This window comes from Tympanuchus pallidicinctus, unplaced genomic scaffold, assembly GCF_026119805.1.
Source record: "Tympanuchus pallidicinctus isolate F22 unplaced genomic scaffold, pur_lepc_1.0 scaffold83, whole genome shotgun sequence".
Classification (NCBI taxonomy): Eukaryota; Metazoa; Chordata; class Aves; order Galliformes; family Phasianidae; genus Tympanuchus; species Tympanuchus pallidicinctus.
The window spans coordinates 89,551-110,017 of record NW_026294806.1 but is presented as its reverse complement, the minus strand read 5'-3'; the positions used below and the strand labels follow the sequence as shown (position 1 = coordinate 110,017).

The 20,467-nt window shown below is 55.6% G+C and overlaps 1 protein-coding gene across 3 annotated transcripts in view; it reads right to left on the bottom strand.

The window, feature by feature from the left end:
- The window catches only part of LOC128074189 (cyclic AMP-dependent transcription factor ATF-7), a 55,732-nt gene that overhangs the window by 31,118 nt on the left and 4,147 nt on the right, over positions 1-20,467 (bottom strand). For 2 of the 3 annotated variants that reach the window (XR_008203016.1, XM_052669799.1), the window contains exon 2: positions 2,678-2,746. Coding sequence is in view for 1 of the 3 variants with exons in the window: in XM_052669799.1 (XP_052525759.1) it covers positions 2,678-2,725 (48 nt within the window). In the remaining 2 variants the exon portion in view is untranslated. Of the gene's footprint in view, positions 1-2,677; positions 2,747-20,467 lie in introns of those variants that run through there. The other variant, XM_052669800.1, reaches the window with a different exon arrangement.

Genomic DNA, 20,467 nt, shown 5'->3' with positions numbered 1-20,467 from the left:
GTGATCCTGGTGACCAAAGTGGCTCAACATGCAGCACAGCTGCCCACTCAGCAGTACTTGTATACAAAACGCACCCAAAGGTCTTAAAGAATGAGAAAAATGGTTGAATGCTGCAATGGATGAGAGCCCCTCCAGCACCAGCACAGCTCTTGGTCGGGCCGGGAAGAATCTCTCCGTGCTGCTGCTCCGCTCATAGGAGACACCGGGACCTGCAGGGAGAGGCTGGGGCTGTGTGTGCAGTCTGAAGGACTGCAAAGGGTGACTCCAGAGGTCGGTCAACACCCACAGAGATTTGCCAGGAAGGATTTGCTGTCTAACAAACAAAAATGAATAAGATCCGCAGCCCAGGAGCTGCAGCCGAGCAGGTCCAGACTGGAAATAAGGCAATTCTTCCCCACCAGAGAGAGCAATTAACTGTTAGAACAACTTAAACGAGGGCTGCGGTGAATTCTCCATCGCTGGAAATATTTTAAATCAAGCTTGGATCATCATTATTTCATACATGCTCTGGTTTGAACGGGTACTGAAGGACGTTCCAGGAAGCCGTGCGCGAGGTCAGGCTGGATCACAATGAATCACAGCGGGATGAATTACCTGGATTCGAACATTTCAATATTAACATGAAGAATTGTCAGAATTACCCATAAGCAGCAGTCTGGAACAGCGAAAGGAGGAAGCAACCACCTTTATATGTCATTTGTGGGAGATTGTGGGAGATTAAATTTAAATACATTGTTGTTTGCCTTAATTGCTTGTTTGAATCCGATTTTAAGGTTGTATGATTGAGGTGCTCACATCATTAAGTGCTCAAATGCAGCTAATACATTTTATAAATGACTTGCACAATTTCACAGGCAAAGAAGTTCAGGATAAAAAGCAGCCTGCAAAAAAAAAAAAGAAGGAAGATCACCTGCACGTGGATGGGAGCGAAGTGCAGCAGAGCCAAAGTGCTGCCGGTTAAAAGAGCCACAGTCCCCAAAACTGCAGGTTTTGAGTCCTTTTTTTTTTGGACCCGTTTCTGCACGGCAAAAATAAACGTCACAGAATTCGCACGGGATGCAACGTGATCCTTAATTCCAACTAAAAGGGGGACGGGGGGATCCTGCGGGGGGTCAGAGCTCCCAATGGGGTCGTGGCCAGCAGCACACAGCGGGCACGGAGCGCCGCAGGCCTCGCTGAAGGCACGGAGCCCCCTCCTCTCCATCCTAACAGCTGCATTCTGAGGTCAGAACGCTTCAGAACAGACCAGGCCAGCTGTCCACACCCCACCCAGCGCTGTGCTGGTTCCTCCCAGTCCCCGTTGCAGCAGAACACACAGGGTTGTGCAACGCTCCGCTCCTCCCACCGACGCACAGCACTCAGCGGCGCAGCGCTGGGATGGGCTGCAGCTCATTCCAAGCACTCCCAGTTTGCACCAACACTTTGCACGGCCGCAGCCGACTCCACTTTGTCACAGAATCACAGAATCACAAGGTTGGAAACGACCTGCAAGATCACCCAGTCCAACCCCGCTCGCATTGCTATCAGTACCACCAGCACCAAACCACCTCTCGTAGCTCCTCATCCAGGCGCCTCTTGAACACAACCTGGGACGGCGACTCCACCACCTCCCTGGGCAGCCATAGCAGTGCCTGACCACCCTTTGAGAGACAAAGTTTCTCCTAATATCCAACCTAAACCTCCTCTGGTACAACTTCTGGCCGTTTCCTCGGCTCCTGCTATTTGCCTGGGAGAAGAGGCCAGAGCCTTTTGCACCACAGCCTCCCTCCATGCAGTTGTGCAGTGCAGTGAGGTCTCCCCTGAGCTCCTCTTCTCCATGCTGAACATTCCCAGCTCCCTCAGCCTCTCCTCACAGCCCTGTGCTCCAGACCCCTCACCATTTCATTGCCCTCCTTTGAACACGTTCCAGGGCCTCAATATCTTTCTTGTAGTGAGGGGCCCAAAACTGCACACAGCACTCGAGGTGCGGCCTCACAGTGCTGAGTACAGGGGCTGCTCACCTCCCTGCTCCTGCTGGCCATTCCTAATGCAGGCCAGGATGCTGTTGGCCCTCTTGGCCACCTGGGCACACTGTGGGCTCATGTTCAGCCGAGCATCAACCAACACCCCCAGGTCCTTTTCCTCTTCACAGTCATCCAACCACTCCCTGTAACGCTGCATGGGGTTGTTGTGGCCAAAGCGCAGAACCCGACACTCGGCCTTGTTAAACCTCATCCCATTGTCACCCACAGAGCAAAAATTCACAATGGGGTCTTTTTTCTCCCTTTCCTTCTCTCTCTCCCTTCTATTTTTTTGTCAAGCCCGGAACAGACGACGACAGTTTGGGGTCTGCGTAACACAAACCATCAACTGAGGCAGATGGCAAAGAGCTCAACCCACACAGAGCAAACCTCTGCCCTCCTGCAAGGAGACAGCAGCGCTGTGGGCAGACGTGAATGGAGATCAGTGCATGCGGAACACAAGGCCAGCATAACAACACACCACAAAGCACAGCAGGTTTCATTACGTTGGAGCTCTCGCGCTCGCTCATAACCGGGATTTACACACTGCAAATCCTCCGATCTGATTACCTCCAGTGATCACGTAAAACACCGCCTTTAAACTCTTTGCCTCAGTGATAAAACAGCCACTTTGATTCACAGCGACACGTTCACAATAAAGCACACTGTGCGGGTACCTGGCCGCAGCCGGGGGCGTTGCACACGAAGGGTCTGTCGTCGCCCATATTTCATGCAGCTCAGCTACGCTGGGGAGAGAGCAGAAAGGAGGAAATCGTTAAATAAGGAGGGAAAAAAAACCTAAAATGAATTTAAAATACCTGGAGCAGAAGCAGCCACGTGCAGGACTGTAATTAATCAGGGAGGAGGAGATCCTGCGTCGCCATCGGGGAACAGAGATCAACCCCACCCGGTAATGAGGCGTGCGGAGGGCCCTGCTGGTTTTCATGTATGGGAAAAGTGCTGCCCTGTGGGCAAAGGGCAGCTGGGAACCACGGGGGGCTGCCCCACACTGAGCCCCACAACCCCCAGGCATCGGTCAGCGCTTCGACAACGCACTGCACTGCAGTGAGCGAAGGCAGCGATGGTCTTTGGGGGGGGGGAAAAAACCCAACGTGAGAGAGCGAAGCGGTGGAATAAATCCAGGCCCTCTCTATGTGCAAGTTATATTTTCAATGGGAGAGAACTAAAATTTGTCATTTAATTAATTAAGGGATTATAGGAGTGGTGCTCCATTTTACAAGGCAATAATCCGGCTCCCTAGTGGGTAAACTACGAGGCTGATGGCAGGGGCAGTTTATCACAGATTACAGCCAAGGATAACAAAACACTCGCTCCTATTATGCTCCGAGTGAAGCCACTCTTATTAATAAGAAATAAGAGTAAATAAAGCCGCCCCCACCGCCCCAAATTGGAGGAATAACCATTCCCTCCACCCACTGCTATTTTCATCGCGGCGTTGTAAAAAGCCATCACGCAGCAAATGCTCTCCCTTTGCTTTGCAAAGAATGCCACGGCTGCTCCAGCAGCTCCGTGCTCCAGGGTTGGGTGCAGGAGCAGAAAGCACAGCAGCCAGAATGCATCCATGGGGAGGGAGGCACTGCTTTTAGGAGCTGGGTATAGGATGGTGCCCTGAGAACGCAACTTTGCAGCGCAGGGTGAGCACACGGGGTGCAAAATGGTCCCCTGTTGCTCAAAATCCATGTTGGTTAAGGAGGAATAAAGAAATTCTTTGGTAATTTCCAGGCGAGGCTCCAACGCGTGGCTGCAGGGCGGAACCTCCCTGCAGCACAGCGCAGCACCGACACAAAGCTGTGCAGAAGCGGCTGCTCGTTGCTCCCCATCCAAAAGGAGGGGGGGGATCCAACAGCATCGAGGTTTGGATTTATGGAGCAGAATGGTAACGCTTACACAGACCCACAAACATCCTGTGGAAAAGGACAGTGGGCAGAACGCTCCAGAATGGGACAAGAGTGACAGTAAAGATGGGCAAAAACGTCCCAACGCCACCTGAGGCGCAGTGGGGCACTGAGAGGTGACAGCACTGTGCAGGGAGATGAAATGCCAGCAAATGTCCCAGCACAGGGCAGCACAGCAGCTGCTCTGAAGGCACACATAAGCCCTGAAGATGGAGCTTTACCCACAACGCAGCCTCGAGCAGGGAGAGATGGAGAGGTCAAACCTTCCCCCGGTACCAAAGCGCTGCTCGCATTGACTGCAAATGGAATGCAGCTCGGTTGGGCTGGGAGGGATCTCACATCCAACCCCAGGCCCTGCTGTGGGCTGGCTGCCAACCACCACATCAGGCACCAGATGCGGTGCCCAGGGCCTCAGCCACGGCCAGGAGCACCTGCAGGGATGTGGCACCCACAGCTTCTAAGGAGAAGGGAAGCAGAGAGTCTTCATACGTTGCGTCACCTGCACTCCAAGTCCAGAAGAACAGCATCTAATATTGCTGTTGGCTGAGCAGAGCAACGCAAGGCTGGGAGAGGCAAGAGACAATCCTTGCTCACCAGTGCTAGCATAGGGCCACCCAGTCACAGAATCACACAATCACACAATCACAGAATTGTAGGGGTTGGAAGGGACCTCCAGAGATCATCGAGTCCAACCCCCCTGCCAAAGCAGTTCCCTATAGCAGGGCACACAGGTCGGCATCCAGGCAGGTCTTGAACATCTCCATAGAAGGAGACTCCACCACCTCCCTGGGCAGCCTGTTCCAGTGCTCCTCACCTCACTGTACAGAAGTTCTTGCGCACATTGGTGCAGAACTTCCTATGCTGCAGTTTCCAGCCGTTTCCCCTTGTCCTGTCTCCACTCACCACTGAAAACAGTCTGGCCTCGCCATTCTGCCCCCCACACCTCAGATATTTACAGACCTGGATCAGGTCCCCTCTCAGTCTCCTTTTCTCAAGGCTGAACAGACCCAGATCTCTCAGCCTTTCCCCATAGCAGAGATGCTCCAGGCCCTTCACCATCTTCGTGGCCCTCCGCTGGACTCTTCCCAAGAGATCCTTGTCTTTTTTGTACTGGGGTGCCCAGAACTGGACGCAGTGCTCCAGATGAGGTCTTACCAGGGCAGAGTAGAGGGGGAGGATCACCTCCTTCGACCTGCTGGCCACGCTCTTTTTAATGCACCCCAGGATGCCATTGGCCTTTTTGGCCACAAGGGCACACTGCTGGCTCATGGCAACCTGTCGTCCACCAGGACACCCAGGTCCCTTTCCGCAGGGCTCCCCTCCAGCAGCTCATCCCCCAACCTGTACTGGTGCATGGAATTATTCCTCCCCAGATGCAAGACTCTACACTTGCTCTTCTGTAAGGGAAGAGCAAAGGATAACAGCTGGGACACGCAGCACGCTGCAGCTCAGCACTGGAGTCATTTCACTGCAGTACAGGGGCTGGTAAAACTCTGCCATAAGGATACAGAGCGACCAAAGGTGTGATAACTGCTGTGCTGGGCAGCCTGGATCTCGTTTTCCCATCACAGCCTCACTTTGTGCCTCACAGCACTCAGCACAGAGCTGCAGGCAGCGTTGTCCATCACACTGAAAGTAGAAGCAAGTCATTATTTCCAGCCTCTCCGCTCTGCATTTAGTCACTGCTTCGTGCAGGCTTTGACAAGTTGCTTCCCTGCTTCCAGAGCCGGGGGCACAAGTTTGCACTTGTGGGGCTCAGAGGTGAATGTCTGAAAAGGATTCCTGGATGGAAATAGCAGCACGGCCATCTGAAGAGCCTGGAAGCTCCTCCTGGAGCATAAGGAGACCCTTGAGCCGTCAGGGCTCCCAAACTTCACCCCCAGACCCGAAGGCTCCCAGGCCAGCCCGCATTACAGCAGTGATGCTGCTGCCCCACGGAGCCAGCAGTGAGGGCACCGAGCTGCAAGAAAAGCCATAACACACCCTGCTGTCAAAGAGCTCAGTGCTGGAAGTGTTTACAGACCGCTTAAGTCACCCTTTATGATTGTGTGGGATGAGGTTGGGGATGTATCTGTTTCATCAACAAACAAATCTTATTGTCCAACGCGTGGCATAATTATGGGAAGGAGCTGCTGTGTCTCCCAGGGCAGCCAACGCTGCGCTGCTAAGGTTGGAAATCTGTCCGTCCCACCCTCTGCCTTCCCAACAAGAACAGCAGAGCCCAAAGCCCACAGTTCCAACGTGAATTAAAACTGCCTGAGAAACAAAAGAAACGGATCAGCCACGGCTGCCGGGGCTCCAATGGCCCAAAGAGAACAAGAAAGGGGGAAACCAAAGCAAAGCAAAGCAAAGCAAGCCAAAGGAAACCAACCCGAAGCAAAGCAGAGCCCGGTGCTGCCGTGTGCTCTGCCTGCCAGCTCCACCCCATGGCACAGCTCTGCCACAAACTGGGGACAACAGGAGCTGCTGGGCCGGCAGCAGGAAGGTTTCCTCCTTCCTTAAAGGCAGATTCAGCCTCTCGTTCACGACGGAATAGGGCTGCTATGCACATACATGTGCTCAGATTTATATCGCATTTAGTCAGGATAAATTGCTTCAATAAATTCTCTTCTTAAGAACAGGCAGGATAAGCAGATGATTGGATACCAGCAACACGCTCCCATCCCTCTTCCTGCGGCGTGGGACAATATTTCACTGCTTTGATGATTTTTAGCATGTTGGGAATGGTGAGGGGAAGCGAGGCAACGCAGACGGATCACCAAAGTGTGCTTCAGAGCTCTGTCAGCACAGAGCTGACGGGCAGCTGCGGCCATAGAGAACTGGAAAGTCACTTCCAAGCCAAGCACACCATGCTGCCATAGCTCACGTGTGATCTCCTCTCTTGCCCTGCTAACAAGCACACAAGTATGGGCTGCTTGCAAGAAGCAAACCCAAAGCCACGCTTCAAGGCGGTCCCAGAGCCCTGTTAGGGGGTTGGAGCTGCGTGATCCTTGGGGTCCCTTCCAACCCGGGTGATTCTGTGATTCTGATTCTGTGAACCCATAGGAACCAAGGGGACCCACAGAGCCCCATAGGAACCCATAGAGCCCCATAGAAACCAAGGGGACCCATAGAACCCATAGGAACCAAGGGGACCCATAGAGCCCCACAGGAACCCATAGAGCCCCATAGGAACCAAGGGGACCCATAGAACCCATAGGAACCAAGGGGACCCATAGAGCCCCATAGGAACCCATGGGAACCCATCGAACCCATTGGAACCAAGGGGACCCATAGAGCCCCATAGGAACCCATAGAGCCCCATAGGAACCCATAGAGCCCCATAGCAACCCATGGGAACCCATAGAACCCATAGGAACCAAGGGGACCCATAGAGCCCCACAGGAACCCATAGAGCCCCATAGGAACCAAGGGGACCCATAGAACCCATAGGAACCAAGGGGACCCATAGAGCCCCACAGGAACCCATGGGAACCCATAGAACCCATAGGAACCAAGGGGACCCATAGAACCCATAGAACCCATAGGAACCAAGGGGACCCATAGAGCCCCATAGGAACCCATAGGAACCCACAGAGCCCCATAGGAACCAAGGGGACCCATAGGAACCCATAGGAACCCATAGGAACCCATCCAAGTTGAGGGAGGGAAGATTTCGGTTGGATGTTAGGGGGAAGTTCTTGAACAGCAGAGCAGTCAGGCCCTGGAACGGGCTGCCCAGGAGGCTGTGGATGCCCCGTCCTTGGCCGTGTTCAAGGTTGGACGGGGTCCTGGGCAACCTGATCTCAATGTGGATGTTTGGTGGCCCTGTTAGGGGGGTTGGAACTGCGTGATCCTTGGGGTCCCTTCCAACCCGGGTGATTCTGTGATTCTGATTCTGTGAACCCATAGGAACCAAGGGGACCCATAGAGCCCCATAGGAACTCATAGAGCCCCATAGGAACCCATGGGAACCCATAGAACCCATAGGAACCCATAGGAACCCATAGGAACCCATAGAGCCCCATAGGAACCCATGGGAACCCATAGAACCCATAGGAACCAAGGGGACCCACAGAGCCCCATAGGAACCCATAGAGCCCCATAGGAACCCACAGAGCCCCATAGGAACCCATAGGAACCCATCCAAGTTGATGATCCCAACTGGTCTTTTCCAACCATAAGGACCCCATGCAGCCCCATGAAGGCAGGCAGACGCAGGAGTCCCAGCCCTAATCCTGCCCAGCGCCGTCCCCTCGTGCAGCTTTGCAGCTCATTTCCCTCCTCTGCTGTCCTCAATGCTCCCCGATCCCATAGGCAAACGCTGCCCTTCCCCACCATTGCCCCCATCCCTGCTGCCCCCCTGGCCCTGCAGCACACACCAAGGTGCCATTCTGGGTATTGGGGCTGCGGTGCTGGGCTGGCCGTGAGCTCCCTTCGTTTTCCTCAGTCGTCACCATTTTCCCTTCTTTAAAAAGTTTCCTCCTTCCTGCAGATATTAAAGCCAACCCATATGCTGCTTTCCCCCTGGTAAATCAGTCCATAAACCAAAGTGGTCCCAAAGCACGTTAACCAACCCATTAAGAACAAAACCAAGCCCCTTATCCTAGTCTAGACAGACACCTAGGGGTAATATTTCCACTCCCTTCAAACAAATTAGATGTACTACACGCATCAACAGCAGCAATGAAAGACCAGCCTTCCTGAACGGGATTTCCCCCAGGACGGCGCTGGCACCTCACAGAACCCATTTCCAACAACTTCCATTTGGAAACACTTTAGGAGGAAGAGACAAGAAGCAGGATGCAGGTTTTCCAAAGCACTTGTGGCATTTATGGACCCTTTCATCCGAGATGCTCTGCATCTTTTCAGGTCAGTTTGACACAGAAGGGTTTCTGAAGCGCGCTGCAGCGCTGGGACGCGGTTTTGGCCGCAGCCTCGGTTGGGCAGCGCAGGAACAGCAGCAGCCTGACTGCTGTTCTTTGGTACAGTTTGTTACCCGGGGGGACTCCTACACAAACGCATCTCACTGCAAAGGTCTCACGTCCCTCCGGGTGCCCACTCGGGTGAACCTGATGAGGTTCAACACGGCACAGTGCAAGGTTTTGCATTTGGGCCGGAAGAACCCCAGGCACCCGTAGAGGCTGGGAGGAGTGGACATGAGAGCAGCTCAAGAGAAGGACCTGGGGGTCCTGATGGACGAGAGGCTGAACACGAGGCAGCAGTGCTGCTCTGGCAGCTCGAAAGGCAAATGGGATCCTGGGCTCCATCAGGAGAGGGGTGGTCAGCAGGGACAGGGAGGTGATCGTCCCTCTCTACTCGGCTCTTGTGAGGCCCCATCTGGAGTCCTGTGTCCAGGTGTGGAGCCCTCAGGACAAGAAAGACATTGAGATGTTGGAAAGGGTCCAGAGGAGGGCGACTGAGATGAGCAGGGGGCTGCAGCACCTCCCCTATGAGGACAGGCTGAGGGAGCTGGGCTTTGTTCAGCCTGGAGAAGAGAAGCTGCGGGGTGACCTCAGTGCAGCCTATCAATACCTGAAGGGAACCCACAGCCAGGAGGGGAGTCAACTCTTCCAAAGGGCTGAGAGCAGCAGGACGAGGGGAAATGGATCCAAGTTGAGGGAGGGAAGATTGAGGTTGGATGTTAGGGGGAAGTTCTTGAACAGGAGAGCAGTCAGGCCCTGGAACGGGCTGCCCAGGAGGCTGTGGATGCCCCGTCCTTGGCCGTGTTCAAGGTTGGACGGGGTCCTGGGCAACCTGATCTCAATGTGGATGTTTGGTGGCCCTGTTAGGGGGGTTGGAGCTGCGTGATCCTTGGGGTCCCTTCCAACCCGGGTGATTCTGTGATTCTGTGATCATCCGTGCCACCATGCAGGTGAAGCTGTTACAGAGCTGCTCCAGCCAACCACCGACGAGTCGAGATCGGAAAGCAGCGTGGAGCCAAGATCTGCAGATGCGAGTCACGACCGGCAGAAGCAACGAGCAACCACGGCCTGCAGACCAGGACAGGATGCCCCTCGTCCCCCCCAGAGCTGCTGCCCCACGTCCAGCTGCCCCACACGCAGCCCTCAACCCCGCATCACCGCGGGACTCCAAACAGCCTCACAGAGCCCCACTGAAAACCTTCCCCTTAACATCTCCAGATGGCACAAATCCCCAGCCACAAAGTGCTGAACGCTGGGGGACAGGGCTGGTATGAAAAACACTCTAAAAATAAGGCTCTATTGTTGTGCTTGCATGTGACTATTGTTATTGCAGGAATGCCTGTGCCCAACACTCTTACATCTGCGTCTTGCAAAACAAGCTGAAATACTTCAAATCCCAGCGAATCTCGGGTGGATGCAGAAATTGTTCTGTTGCAAATGTGCCAGCACAGCCCCACAGCACAGCACAGCCCCACAGCACAGCCCCATGGCACAGCACAGCCCCACAGCACAGCACAGCCCCATAGCCCAGCCCCACGGCACAGCACAGCCCCACAGCACAGCACAGCCCCATAGCCCAGCCCCACGGTACAGCATAGCCCCATAGCACAGCCCCACGGCATGGCACAGCCCCACAGCATAGCCCCACAACACAGCCCAACAGCACAGCCCTATAGCCCAGCCCCATGGCACAGCACAGCCCCATAGCACATCCCTACGGCACAGCATAGCCCCACAGCATAGCCCAACAGCACAGCCCCATGGCACAGGCCCATGGCCCAGCCCAGCCCCATAGCACAGCCCAGCCCCATGGCCCAGCCCCATGGCCCAGCCCCATAGCCCAGCCCCATGGCACAGCCCCATGGCACAGCCCAGCCCCATGGCACAGCCCCATGGCACAGCCCCATGGCACAGCCCAGCGCCATGGCACAGTCCCATGGCCCAACACCATGGCACAGCCCAGGCCCATGGCACAGCCCCATAGTACAGCCCCATGGCACAACTCAGCCCCACAGCCCAGCCCCATGGCACAGCCCCATGGCACAGCCCAGCCCCATAGCCCAGCCCCATGGCACAGCCCCATGGCCCAGCCCAGGCCCATGGCACAGCCCCATAGCACAGCCCAATGGCACAGCCCAGCCCCATGGCTCAGCCCAGCCCCATAGCCCAGCCCCATGGCACAGCCCCATGGCTCAGCCCAGCCCCACAGCCCAGCCCCACGGCACAGCACGGCTCCCCGCCCTGCAGGGGTGCGCTCCCTGGTTTCCCAGCACCAGCACATTTATGGTTCGTTCCCATAAATCAGAAGGATAAACTTTACATTAATATGACCACAAAATTAAAGCAAGAGGTTTGCACCAACTATGAAACAAAACCAAAAGAGCTGCAGAGCTACCTCCTAAAAATAGGCTGAAAGTGGAACAGAAAACAAAAGCAAACGGCACGCTCTGCTGACGCGCCGTGTGCCCTCTGCTACCATTCACTGGCCCGAAGGACGAGCTGCAAAATTAGCAGAACCACTGGAGATGGGGACACGGAGAGAAAGGAGGTGCTGGGGACCCGGCTGTGAGCTGAGAGATGCAGAGCACGAAGAGAAGGGCTGCTGGCTTGGGGCAGAGAAGCGCATGGCCGTGGGTGGGATCAGCTCTGTGCTCTGTACCAGGCTGCTGCGCTCCCACCCGACGTGTGGCTGCTGCGGGTTGAGTCGTTCTGCCCTCCAAAACGACGGCGCGGCTCTCATCAGTGCAGCCCAGCAGAGCGCAGCCAACAGCCCAAGCGTGCAGCAACAAGCCTGAGCAGGGCGCAGCTGGAGGCAAGGCGCCTTTCCACCGATGGGCAAGAGAGAAAAACCTGTTTGCGGTCCTCCCGTGCTGCCAAACAGGGCAGAGAGCTTTTGAGAAGGGCGGAGGAACGTGGAGAAGGGGGGGAAAAAGCTTTTGTGAGGAAACGCCAAGGCGGCGAGGATCCCCGCATCCTCCTGCTGGGCCATTCGGGAGCGCCGCAGAGCAGCTCCCACCTCCCTGCCCACCGCAGCAGCGGAGCGAGGAGTTGGGTTTTGATGAGGCTGAGCTACATGGGATTAATTCTCGCAGACTAATGAGTCACAAGGCCGTCCCACATCGATTCGGGTAACTTTGTCGAGACCCGGGAGCCGTGCCAAGAGCATTAACGAGCGGAGCCTCCATACAAACAAGCCCATTCAAACACAAATGGGGCTCGAGACACCAGAGGAGCCCCAAGGACAGGCAGTACATCGCTACTGGGGAGGAGAGATAAAACCACAATAAACGAGATTATTATGGATGGCCGCACAGGATCTGCGCCGCGGCGAACATCTCATCCAGAGGAACAGCCGAGATTGCAGGCAGGCTCGGTGCGGAATCGGTAATTGCCGCTGGGAGCTGCGAGGGGGAAGGTTGAGCGCAATGAAAAGCACAGCGCTGCTGGAAAAGCACGAGGGAAGCAAAGGCAGAGCGATGGCCATTTCCAGGCCGGTGCCCAAAACAGAAGGAAGCGTAAGGCGCTGCCCCCGGCTTTCAGAAATAGCAAGAGGTTTCCCACTGAAATGCAAGGAAGGAAACGCGTTGCTTTGAGACCGTTCCAGGAAAGGCTCTTTATTATTTGTCTAAGTGCAGCCATTCACGGCTCTCTGCTTTGTGTTTCCTGACCTTCCAAACCCAGGCTCAGCTGAAATCTGCAGCCAGAGAGCAGCAGCCCCCCAACAGCCGCCCTGAAAGGCACTCAGGTGTGAGAATCAAGTGTTGTTTCTGCATTAGAATTGTATAACATTCTTTTTGTTTCATGATCTCCGCTCTCGTAGTTCTTTTTGGGAGTCCCTCTACTTAACTTGGGGAAGATCTCTGATAAGTTTACATCAGTTATCGCATAGACAAACCTTCCCAGGAACGCACACTCTGTATAGAGGTGTATATCTGTACATTTTGTCACACACACTGCAAGAATATCCTGCACAGAGCAAACCAGAGCCATGGCAGCCCGAGGAAGCGCCTGAAGAGACATTGGGAAGGCCTGAATCCCGCAGTGCTCCTTGTTTAACGACGATGACTTTAAAGAAAATCACCATATCAATACAAGGAGACATCTTGGAAACAACAGGATGCTGCTGACTGGCACCAGATAACAAAGTCAAATGTCAACCTTCTGATAAGGTTGTGAACCTGGAGTGCCCAGCCATTGGGGAAACAGGGCAGGGGGGAGGCAAGGGGGAGCAAACAGGGTCTAAAGGCTGTCATGCTGTGTCCATAGGCGCTCCTACTTGCGGGACGCCGCCATTGCGATCGCGAATAAATTCTGCTGTTATCAGAGATCCCGTCCTGACCAAATTACTTGGATATTTCCAACACAGGGGACCCGGCTGCATTTAGAATCATAGAATCATAGAATCACCAAGGTTGGAAAAGACCTAAAAGATCATCCAGTCCAACCGTTCCCCCATTCCCAACAGCTCCCACTGAACCACGGCCCTCAGCACAGCATCCAGCCTTTCCTTGAACACCCCCAGGCTCGGTGACTCCACCACCTCCCTGGGCATCCATTGCAGTGCTGCCCACCCTTTCTGAAAAGTAATACTTCCTCATGTCCAGCCTGAATCTCCCCTGCCGTAGCTTGAAGCCATTCCCCCTGGTCCTATCACTGATGACACGAGAGCAGAGGCCGACCCCCAGCTCACTACAGCCTCCCTTCAGGAAGTTATAGAGAGCAATGAGGTCTCCCCTGAGCTCCTCTTCTCCATGCTGAACATTCCCAGCTCCTTCAGCCTCTCCTCATCAGCCCTGTGCTCCAGACCCCTCACCATTTCATTGCCCTCCTTTGAACACGTTCCAGGGCCTCAATATCTTTCTTGCAGTGAGGGGCCCAAAACTGGACACAGCACTCGAGGTGCGGCCTCACCAGTGCTGAATACAGGGGAACAATCACCTCTCTGCTCCTGCTGGCAGCACTGTTTCTGATGCAAGCCAGGATGCCATTGGCCTTCTTGGCCACCTGGGCACACTGTGGGCTCACGTTCAGCCGAGCATCAATCAATACCCCCAGGTCCATTTCCTCTACGCCATCCTCCAGCCACACCGCCCCAAGCCTGCAGCGTCGCCTGAGGTTGTTGTGGCCGAAGTGCAGGACCCGGCATTTGGCCTTGTTGAAACTCATCCTATTGGCTTCAGCCCAGCTCTCCAGCCTACAGATCCCTCTGTAGGGCCTCGCTACCATTGGAGCTGCCATCCCCACACCAACACACAGCAGCGCTGCGACGGCACACGGCCCCACCAAACCCACCTTCAGGCGCCATCAAAAACGAAGGCGAGTTCTTCCTTTTTAGGCAGAGCAGCAGCTTGGATGCACAGCAGGCACAGCCCGGCTGCCCCAGCTGCCCTCAGCTCCTTGCTGAGCCCCACTGGAAGCGGCTGCCGGCTCTCAGCCCCACTTTGGTGCCTGCAGGCTCTCAGGGAAGCTCCCCACTCCCCCCCTGAGCTGCCCGGCTCTCTGCTCGCCTCTCCATCACCATCTCTCACGCCCAGAGATGTGCTGAGGGCTCTCCAGCTCCGCAGGGAGGACGGCACCCATGGGCAGCATGCAGGCTGCTGGGAGCCCCAGGCTTTGACTTCAGAGTTGTTCTGGGGGTGTGAGGGAAGGAGTGAGAATGTTTGCTTTGCAACCAGAAAGCGCCAGGCGAGCTTAAAGCTGTCAGCTGGGAAAGAACGCCAAAAGCCAGCGCTGTAAAATCCGCTTCAGAGGCGCAGCACCCTGATGCTTTATAAGCTTGATAAAGTAAACCCAACTGTATAAACTGGAATATTGGCAAGGAACCAGCACGAGGTAAATCTCCCATGGACGCGCCGTATTTAACAAGTCGACACGAGTTCACCTACGGCTCGGAGTAAAAGCAAAAGTCCAAGGGGGTCCCTCCTGACTGCACGGCTCTGAGCCTCCCCACAACCTCTGCTTCCCTCCTTGGTGCCACCACCAACCGCAGCCTGCAGGAAAAGATGCTCGGAACAGCACAGCTTGGAGAAAGATGCTGGGAGCCACGGCCACGGGACAATCCTCAAGCACAGGCCTGCTGGCGAGCTGTGGGATCCACACAGCACCAAACGCATCCTTGCTCCCTGCCTGCAAGAGCCACCCAGCAGCCCTGGAGCTGCAGCAGCGCTGTGAGCAGCGGCTGTCGTTAGCAGGACGTCCCTTCCTAGCGGGCACCACGAAGCAGGCAGCAGCACGGGGAGCAGCACAGCGAGGGACGAGAGCATGCCCACAGGCTTTGGGAAAAGGCTCACATCTCACAGCAAGCAGCAGCCGCCACCAAGAGCTGCTGTCCTCCTCCAGACACGCAGGAGATGGGACAGGGAGGCACCGTCAGCACAGGATTACCAGAGCCCCGGGGCAGCAGCGCGGCAGCCAAAGGCACCCGGCTGGGACTAGAAAAGCTTTCCCTTAGAGTAAGATCAACAAACCCCTCGGTTTAGAGCCCCGGGCAGCCAGAATGCTTTCCCCAGCACAGCTTCCACCAGTCCTCCCAGCCACACAACTCACTGTTTATAACTTGTAAACAGTCACAAGTTTACTGTTACCATAACAAAAAGCGCCGTTCCTCAACCCTGCTTCCACGCCAGGGGCTGGCAGGATAAGAGCCGTCAGCAGAGCCTGGATGAGCACCGTCCTCCTCGCCGTGGCCAACCTCCAGATCAGATCTGGCCTGGCCTCTGATGGGGGAGAGGTGCGATGGAGGTCTCACATCAGCTCCCAGCCACGCTGCAGGGCTGCCCGCACATCACAGCACGAAGGGAAGGAAGCTGGGGGTCACACGCAGCTGAAGGGTGAGGGAAGCACGCAGGTGGGTTTGGGGACCCCCCTCTCCTCCCCCCCCAACCTCTCCAGGCACCTGACAGCAAAGTCCTGCCTGGGTTTTATTTAGTGCCCATCACCCCTTGTCCCGTTGCTGTGCACCAACTGAGCAGAGTTGGCCTCGTCCTCTGTGCATCCTCCTGCTCCTCCTTTCACGAGCAGATTGCTGGGAAACAAACAGTGGCTTCTCTTGCAATGCCTTCCCTCACCAAACACTGCCAGAGCAGCCCTTGCTTGGCACAACAGGCTTTAACACGAGCAAGGTTTCTCTAGTGAAGTGCCAAGTATCGGATTCCTAACACAAAAAGGCATCTGTCCAAAGGGTCTGGAAGCCTTTGATGAATATGAGACAAAATCCAACACAAACCAGCAAGTCAGCAACTTCCCCAGGCAAGAAGATGGAGAAAGATCATTTCTAAACCATAATCCAATTACTCACAAGGCAGAATTGTGCTTCCCCTTCCAGTTTCTGCTAAGAGAAGGGCTGAAGGACTCCAGCAGCGGGCAGAGCGCGGCTCCTTGGCACCAGGATACGATTTGGTGGGAGCACAGAGCAGCTCCTCAAGCAGCAGCAGGGCTCAAATCGTGGTTCATCGCTGCTGCAGGACCTCTCCAGCTTAGGGGGAGCCGCACAGAAGCCCCTGAGCCGGAGGTCAAACCAACTGAACTCCCAGCTCCGCCACTCTGAGATGTGGGCAGACGCCGCTCCTCTGCTAAGCGCAGACACAGGGAACAAAACAACCTGAGCGTGAACCCAGAAGGACAGCAGGTGAGAGCAGAGCTGCGCCCAGCACTGAGCACCACAGCACAAACCTCCCCACAACCTCTGCTTCCCTCCTTTGTGCCACCACCAACCGCAGCCTGCAGGAAAAGACGCTCACAGCAGATCTCCGGGTGGGATTTCTATGGGCACTGCACTCAGGTCTGCAGCAAACGGAGCTCGAAGGAGGTGATCCTCTCCCTCTACTCTGCCCTGGTGAGGCCTCATCTGGAGCACTGTGTCCAGTTCTGGGCACCCCAGTACAAAAAAGACAAGGATCTCTTGGAAAGAGTCCAGCGGAGGGCCACGAAGATGGTGAAGGGCCTGGAGCATCTCTGCTATGGGGAAAGGCTGAGTGATCTGGGTCTGTTCAGCCTTGAGAAAAGGAGACTGAGAGGGGAGCTGATCCAGGTCTGTAAATATCTGAGGTGTGGGGGGCAGAATGGCGAGGCCAGACTGTTTTCAGTGGTGAGTGGAGACAGGACAAGGGGAAACGGCTGGAAACTGCAGCATAGGAAGTTCTGCACCAATGTGCACAAGAACTTCTGTACAGTGAGGTGAGGAGCACTGGAACAGGCTGCAGGGAGGTGGTGGAGTCTATGGGTCCCAATGGGTCTCAGTGTGTCTCTATGGGTCCCAACGTGTCTCTATGGGTCCCAATGTGTCTCTATGGGTCCCAACGTGTCTCTATGGGTCCCAACGTGTCTCTATGGGTCCCAATGTGTCTCTATGGGTCCCACTGTTCACTGGAACAGGTTGCCCAGGGAGGTGGTGGAGTCTCCTGCTCTGGAGATGTTCAAGACCTGCCTGGATGCCGACCTGTGCGACCTGCTGTAGGGAACCTGCTTTGGCAGGGGGTTGGACTCGATGATCTCTGGAGGTCCCTTCCAACCCCTACAATTCTGTGATTCTGTGTGATTCAAAAAGCATCTCCAAAAAGCAGCCGGCAGCCCCGGGTCTCCCCACGCTCCTTCATTAGCAGCGATACTTTGGGTTTGTGTGTGTGTGCGACTTCACAGCGTGCTGCAGATCTGCTACAGGAGAGAGAAATAACTCAAGTTGAAGAAAGGGAGAAAAACCTCAGAGAGCCGCTGCTTCTCCCTGAGCAGAGATAAAGACTGCAGAGCTGCGACAGGCCCTGCGGAACGCGCCGCTTTATCGAGGAAATGCCAAAGCGACCTAAAATTGCAACCCATTTCCTGAGATTATTCAGTCCGTAGGAGCCCATGTTTCAATGGAAGTGAGAAAACAAAATAAAAAGCTCCCAAAAATGGGACCGAAGAGCCCGAGTGAAACTCGGCTGTGTTCTGGCAATGGTGTGTGAGCAGCTCCACTGCAGATCCCAGTCAGGGCTGCGTGGTGCTGCGAGGCTCTGATGGAAGCAGTGCCTGCGGATGAAGCGCTGCCCAGGAATGAAAGCCATGGGAGCAGCACCAGCAGGACGGGGGGCTCAGCACAGAGCTCTGTTTGGGGGCTGTCATAAAGGAGAAATACTTTGTCCCACCTGTTGTTATTTACGCCGCAGGCGGGCGTTTGTATTGACTCAGCATTGGGAGGCGCAACGCTTTGTGGAATCATTACTTGATACGCGAGGCCTAAAATCAGAGGGGAGTAAGAAATCCTCCAAATCAAAGGCACGGCTGCAAATTCAACACGTGATTGTTTGACCGGAGCTGCTTTCCACCTTTGGAGCGATTTGCCTTTCAGCCGTGAACGAAGCAACCGTTTCCTACACACAGCACGCATCCATTCAAAACCTCACGCAGCCGATGGATCCAGCGACCGAAACGCTGCTCAGACGAGGGCACGGAGCTTCCCAAAAGCAAAGGCAAGGCAGCAGAGGGCAGATAGCTGAAAAGCATCCAGAGGAAGGCGGTGGGGGCCTCTCTCAGCAGCTCCATCACAGCACATCTGCCGGTCGAGGCGCCGCCTGCGCTCAGGGTGACGTCCATAACCACAACCACGGCTCGTCGGCTTCGCTCAGCGTGAGCACAGCGCAGGTGATGAGCAACGCTCTCCTATAAACTCCTTCCAATCCAGCCAAGCTTGCAGGCCGGCCTCCTCGGCCCCATTTGCAGGCAGTAAATCTGCACCGCAGGCGCTCGCCGTGGCTGCTCTCACATTTCGCTGCCCCAACAGCTGACCCCCGTCGCCATCACCCCCCCCCTCCGCTCCTCACCCAGCCCTGTTCCACCACCACACACACAAAGAGGGGGACCCTGCTGCCATGGGGATGGCAGGAGAACGGCCAACCCCCCCTCCATCCCCCCCAAAGCTCCACTGCAACGAGAGCAACGCGGGGGGAAGCAAACTCCACGTGTTGTTACAGCTGCAATGCAACGGCAACCCACGGCTGCTCGGCCAGCAGCAGCCCCTCGCTTCCAAAAAACCCCCATGGATTTCCAGCACCTTCGACCAGGGCCACGACCAGCAGCACCTGCTTTGCACCACGAAGGCTGGGTCCTTCTGCACACTCAGCACCAACGAAAGCATTTGGCAGCAAACGCAGCGCCGTGTTCTGCTCTAAGCCTGCTTTACTCACGTTGGAAGCAGTTAAAGGGTAGAACGCAGCTCAGCGCAGTCACTCAGGTATAAATACACCCTGCTTTATTCCCCAGCGCTGCCAAATCCACCTCCAGCCAAGTCCTTCATACGCTGGTTTGTGAAAGGCTGCCTTTGGGGGTTTTTTTTTAATGTTATTTTTAATAGCAACAATGGTATTCGGAGCGAGGGCTGCAAACAGCTCTATAAGGGGAAAAAAATAATAGGACAAAAATGAGAAAGCTGCATAAGCACTGGGCGAGCAGCAGCACTGAGAGCACGGCAGCCCGTCCCCAGCAGCAGGGAAGCGGAGAACTTTGCAGCTTTGCTCTTCGGAACCAAAAGCACAGCGAGCATTTCACAGCAAAGCAGTTTGAGAAAGGGGGGAAAACACCTTCGTGGAGCTTCTCCTGCAGGGGCTGCTCGTGGCTGTGCCTCACAAAGAGAGCTCAGAGACGAGGCTGAGCGTGCAGGGAGAGATCCCTGCATGGCGCAGCACGGCCCAGCGCTTTGTTTGCTGGCCAAGCAGCTGGCACTGCATCTCCTGCACGAGGGTGGGACGGCACAGCAGCGTTCCAGACCGCTGCAGGGCCAGCTCTGCTGGCAATCCCTGCGAGCTGAGCTGTTGGGAAGGGCAACAAATGGCCGTGCTGGCATCCTGGAGCTCAGCTCTGCCTTGGTCCCCGTGCGGGACAGCAGTCCCTGCTCCTGCACGGAGACAGGAGAGCTCACCACAGCAGGCCGGGCCTCCCAGCCGAGCGTGCAGGGCTTGGAGAGGAGAGGTGCAATCCAAGAAAGTTGTTCCGCTCAGTAATTAGCCAGCACGAAAGCTGGGTTTAGCCCTGGTGAAACCGCACCGCGTCGGAGTTGTTTAAGGCACTGAATTAATCATGTTTTAAAAACAAATGTCAAGCTTTGGCACGCGGCGCGGCGCAGCGCGTGCTACGCAGGGGCTGCCGGATGGCTGGGTGCGCTCACGCGTGTCCAACCAGGTGTGGCAAAGGGTGGAAAGAACAGCAAGAAACCTCCTGGAAGACTACAAAGCTGAGCTTCAGAGAAACAATTAAGGCAGGCTCCCAGCAGCCAAAGCTAATTGCAGCCAAACAGAAGAAAAACACGAGGGAGAATGCGGCTGAGCAAAGAGCATCACCGCAGGGCACGGCCAGGAACCCAGGGGCTGCGGGCGCAGTGTGGGCACCCCTGTGCTGGGGACTCCCAAGGGACACGAGCCGGGGGTCTGTCAGCAATGATGAGATGTGGCAGAGGCTGCTGCAGCACTGTGTGGCGGATGGGAACCTGTGGTGAGCTCAGAAGGATCACGAATCTCAACCCCCTGCCGCACACAGGGCCACCAACCTCCACATTTCAGGCTGCCCAGGGCCCCATGCAGCCTCCAACACCTCCAGGGATGGACGGGGCATCGCAGCCTCTCTGGGCAGCTGTTCAGCCCCTCACTGCTCTCACAGCACACAGCTTCCAATCTCCATC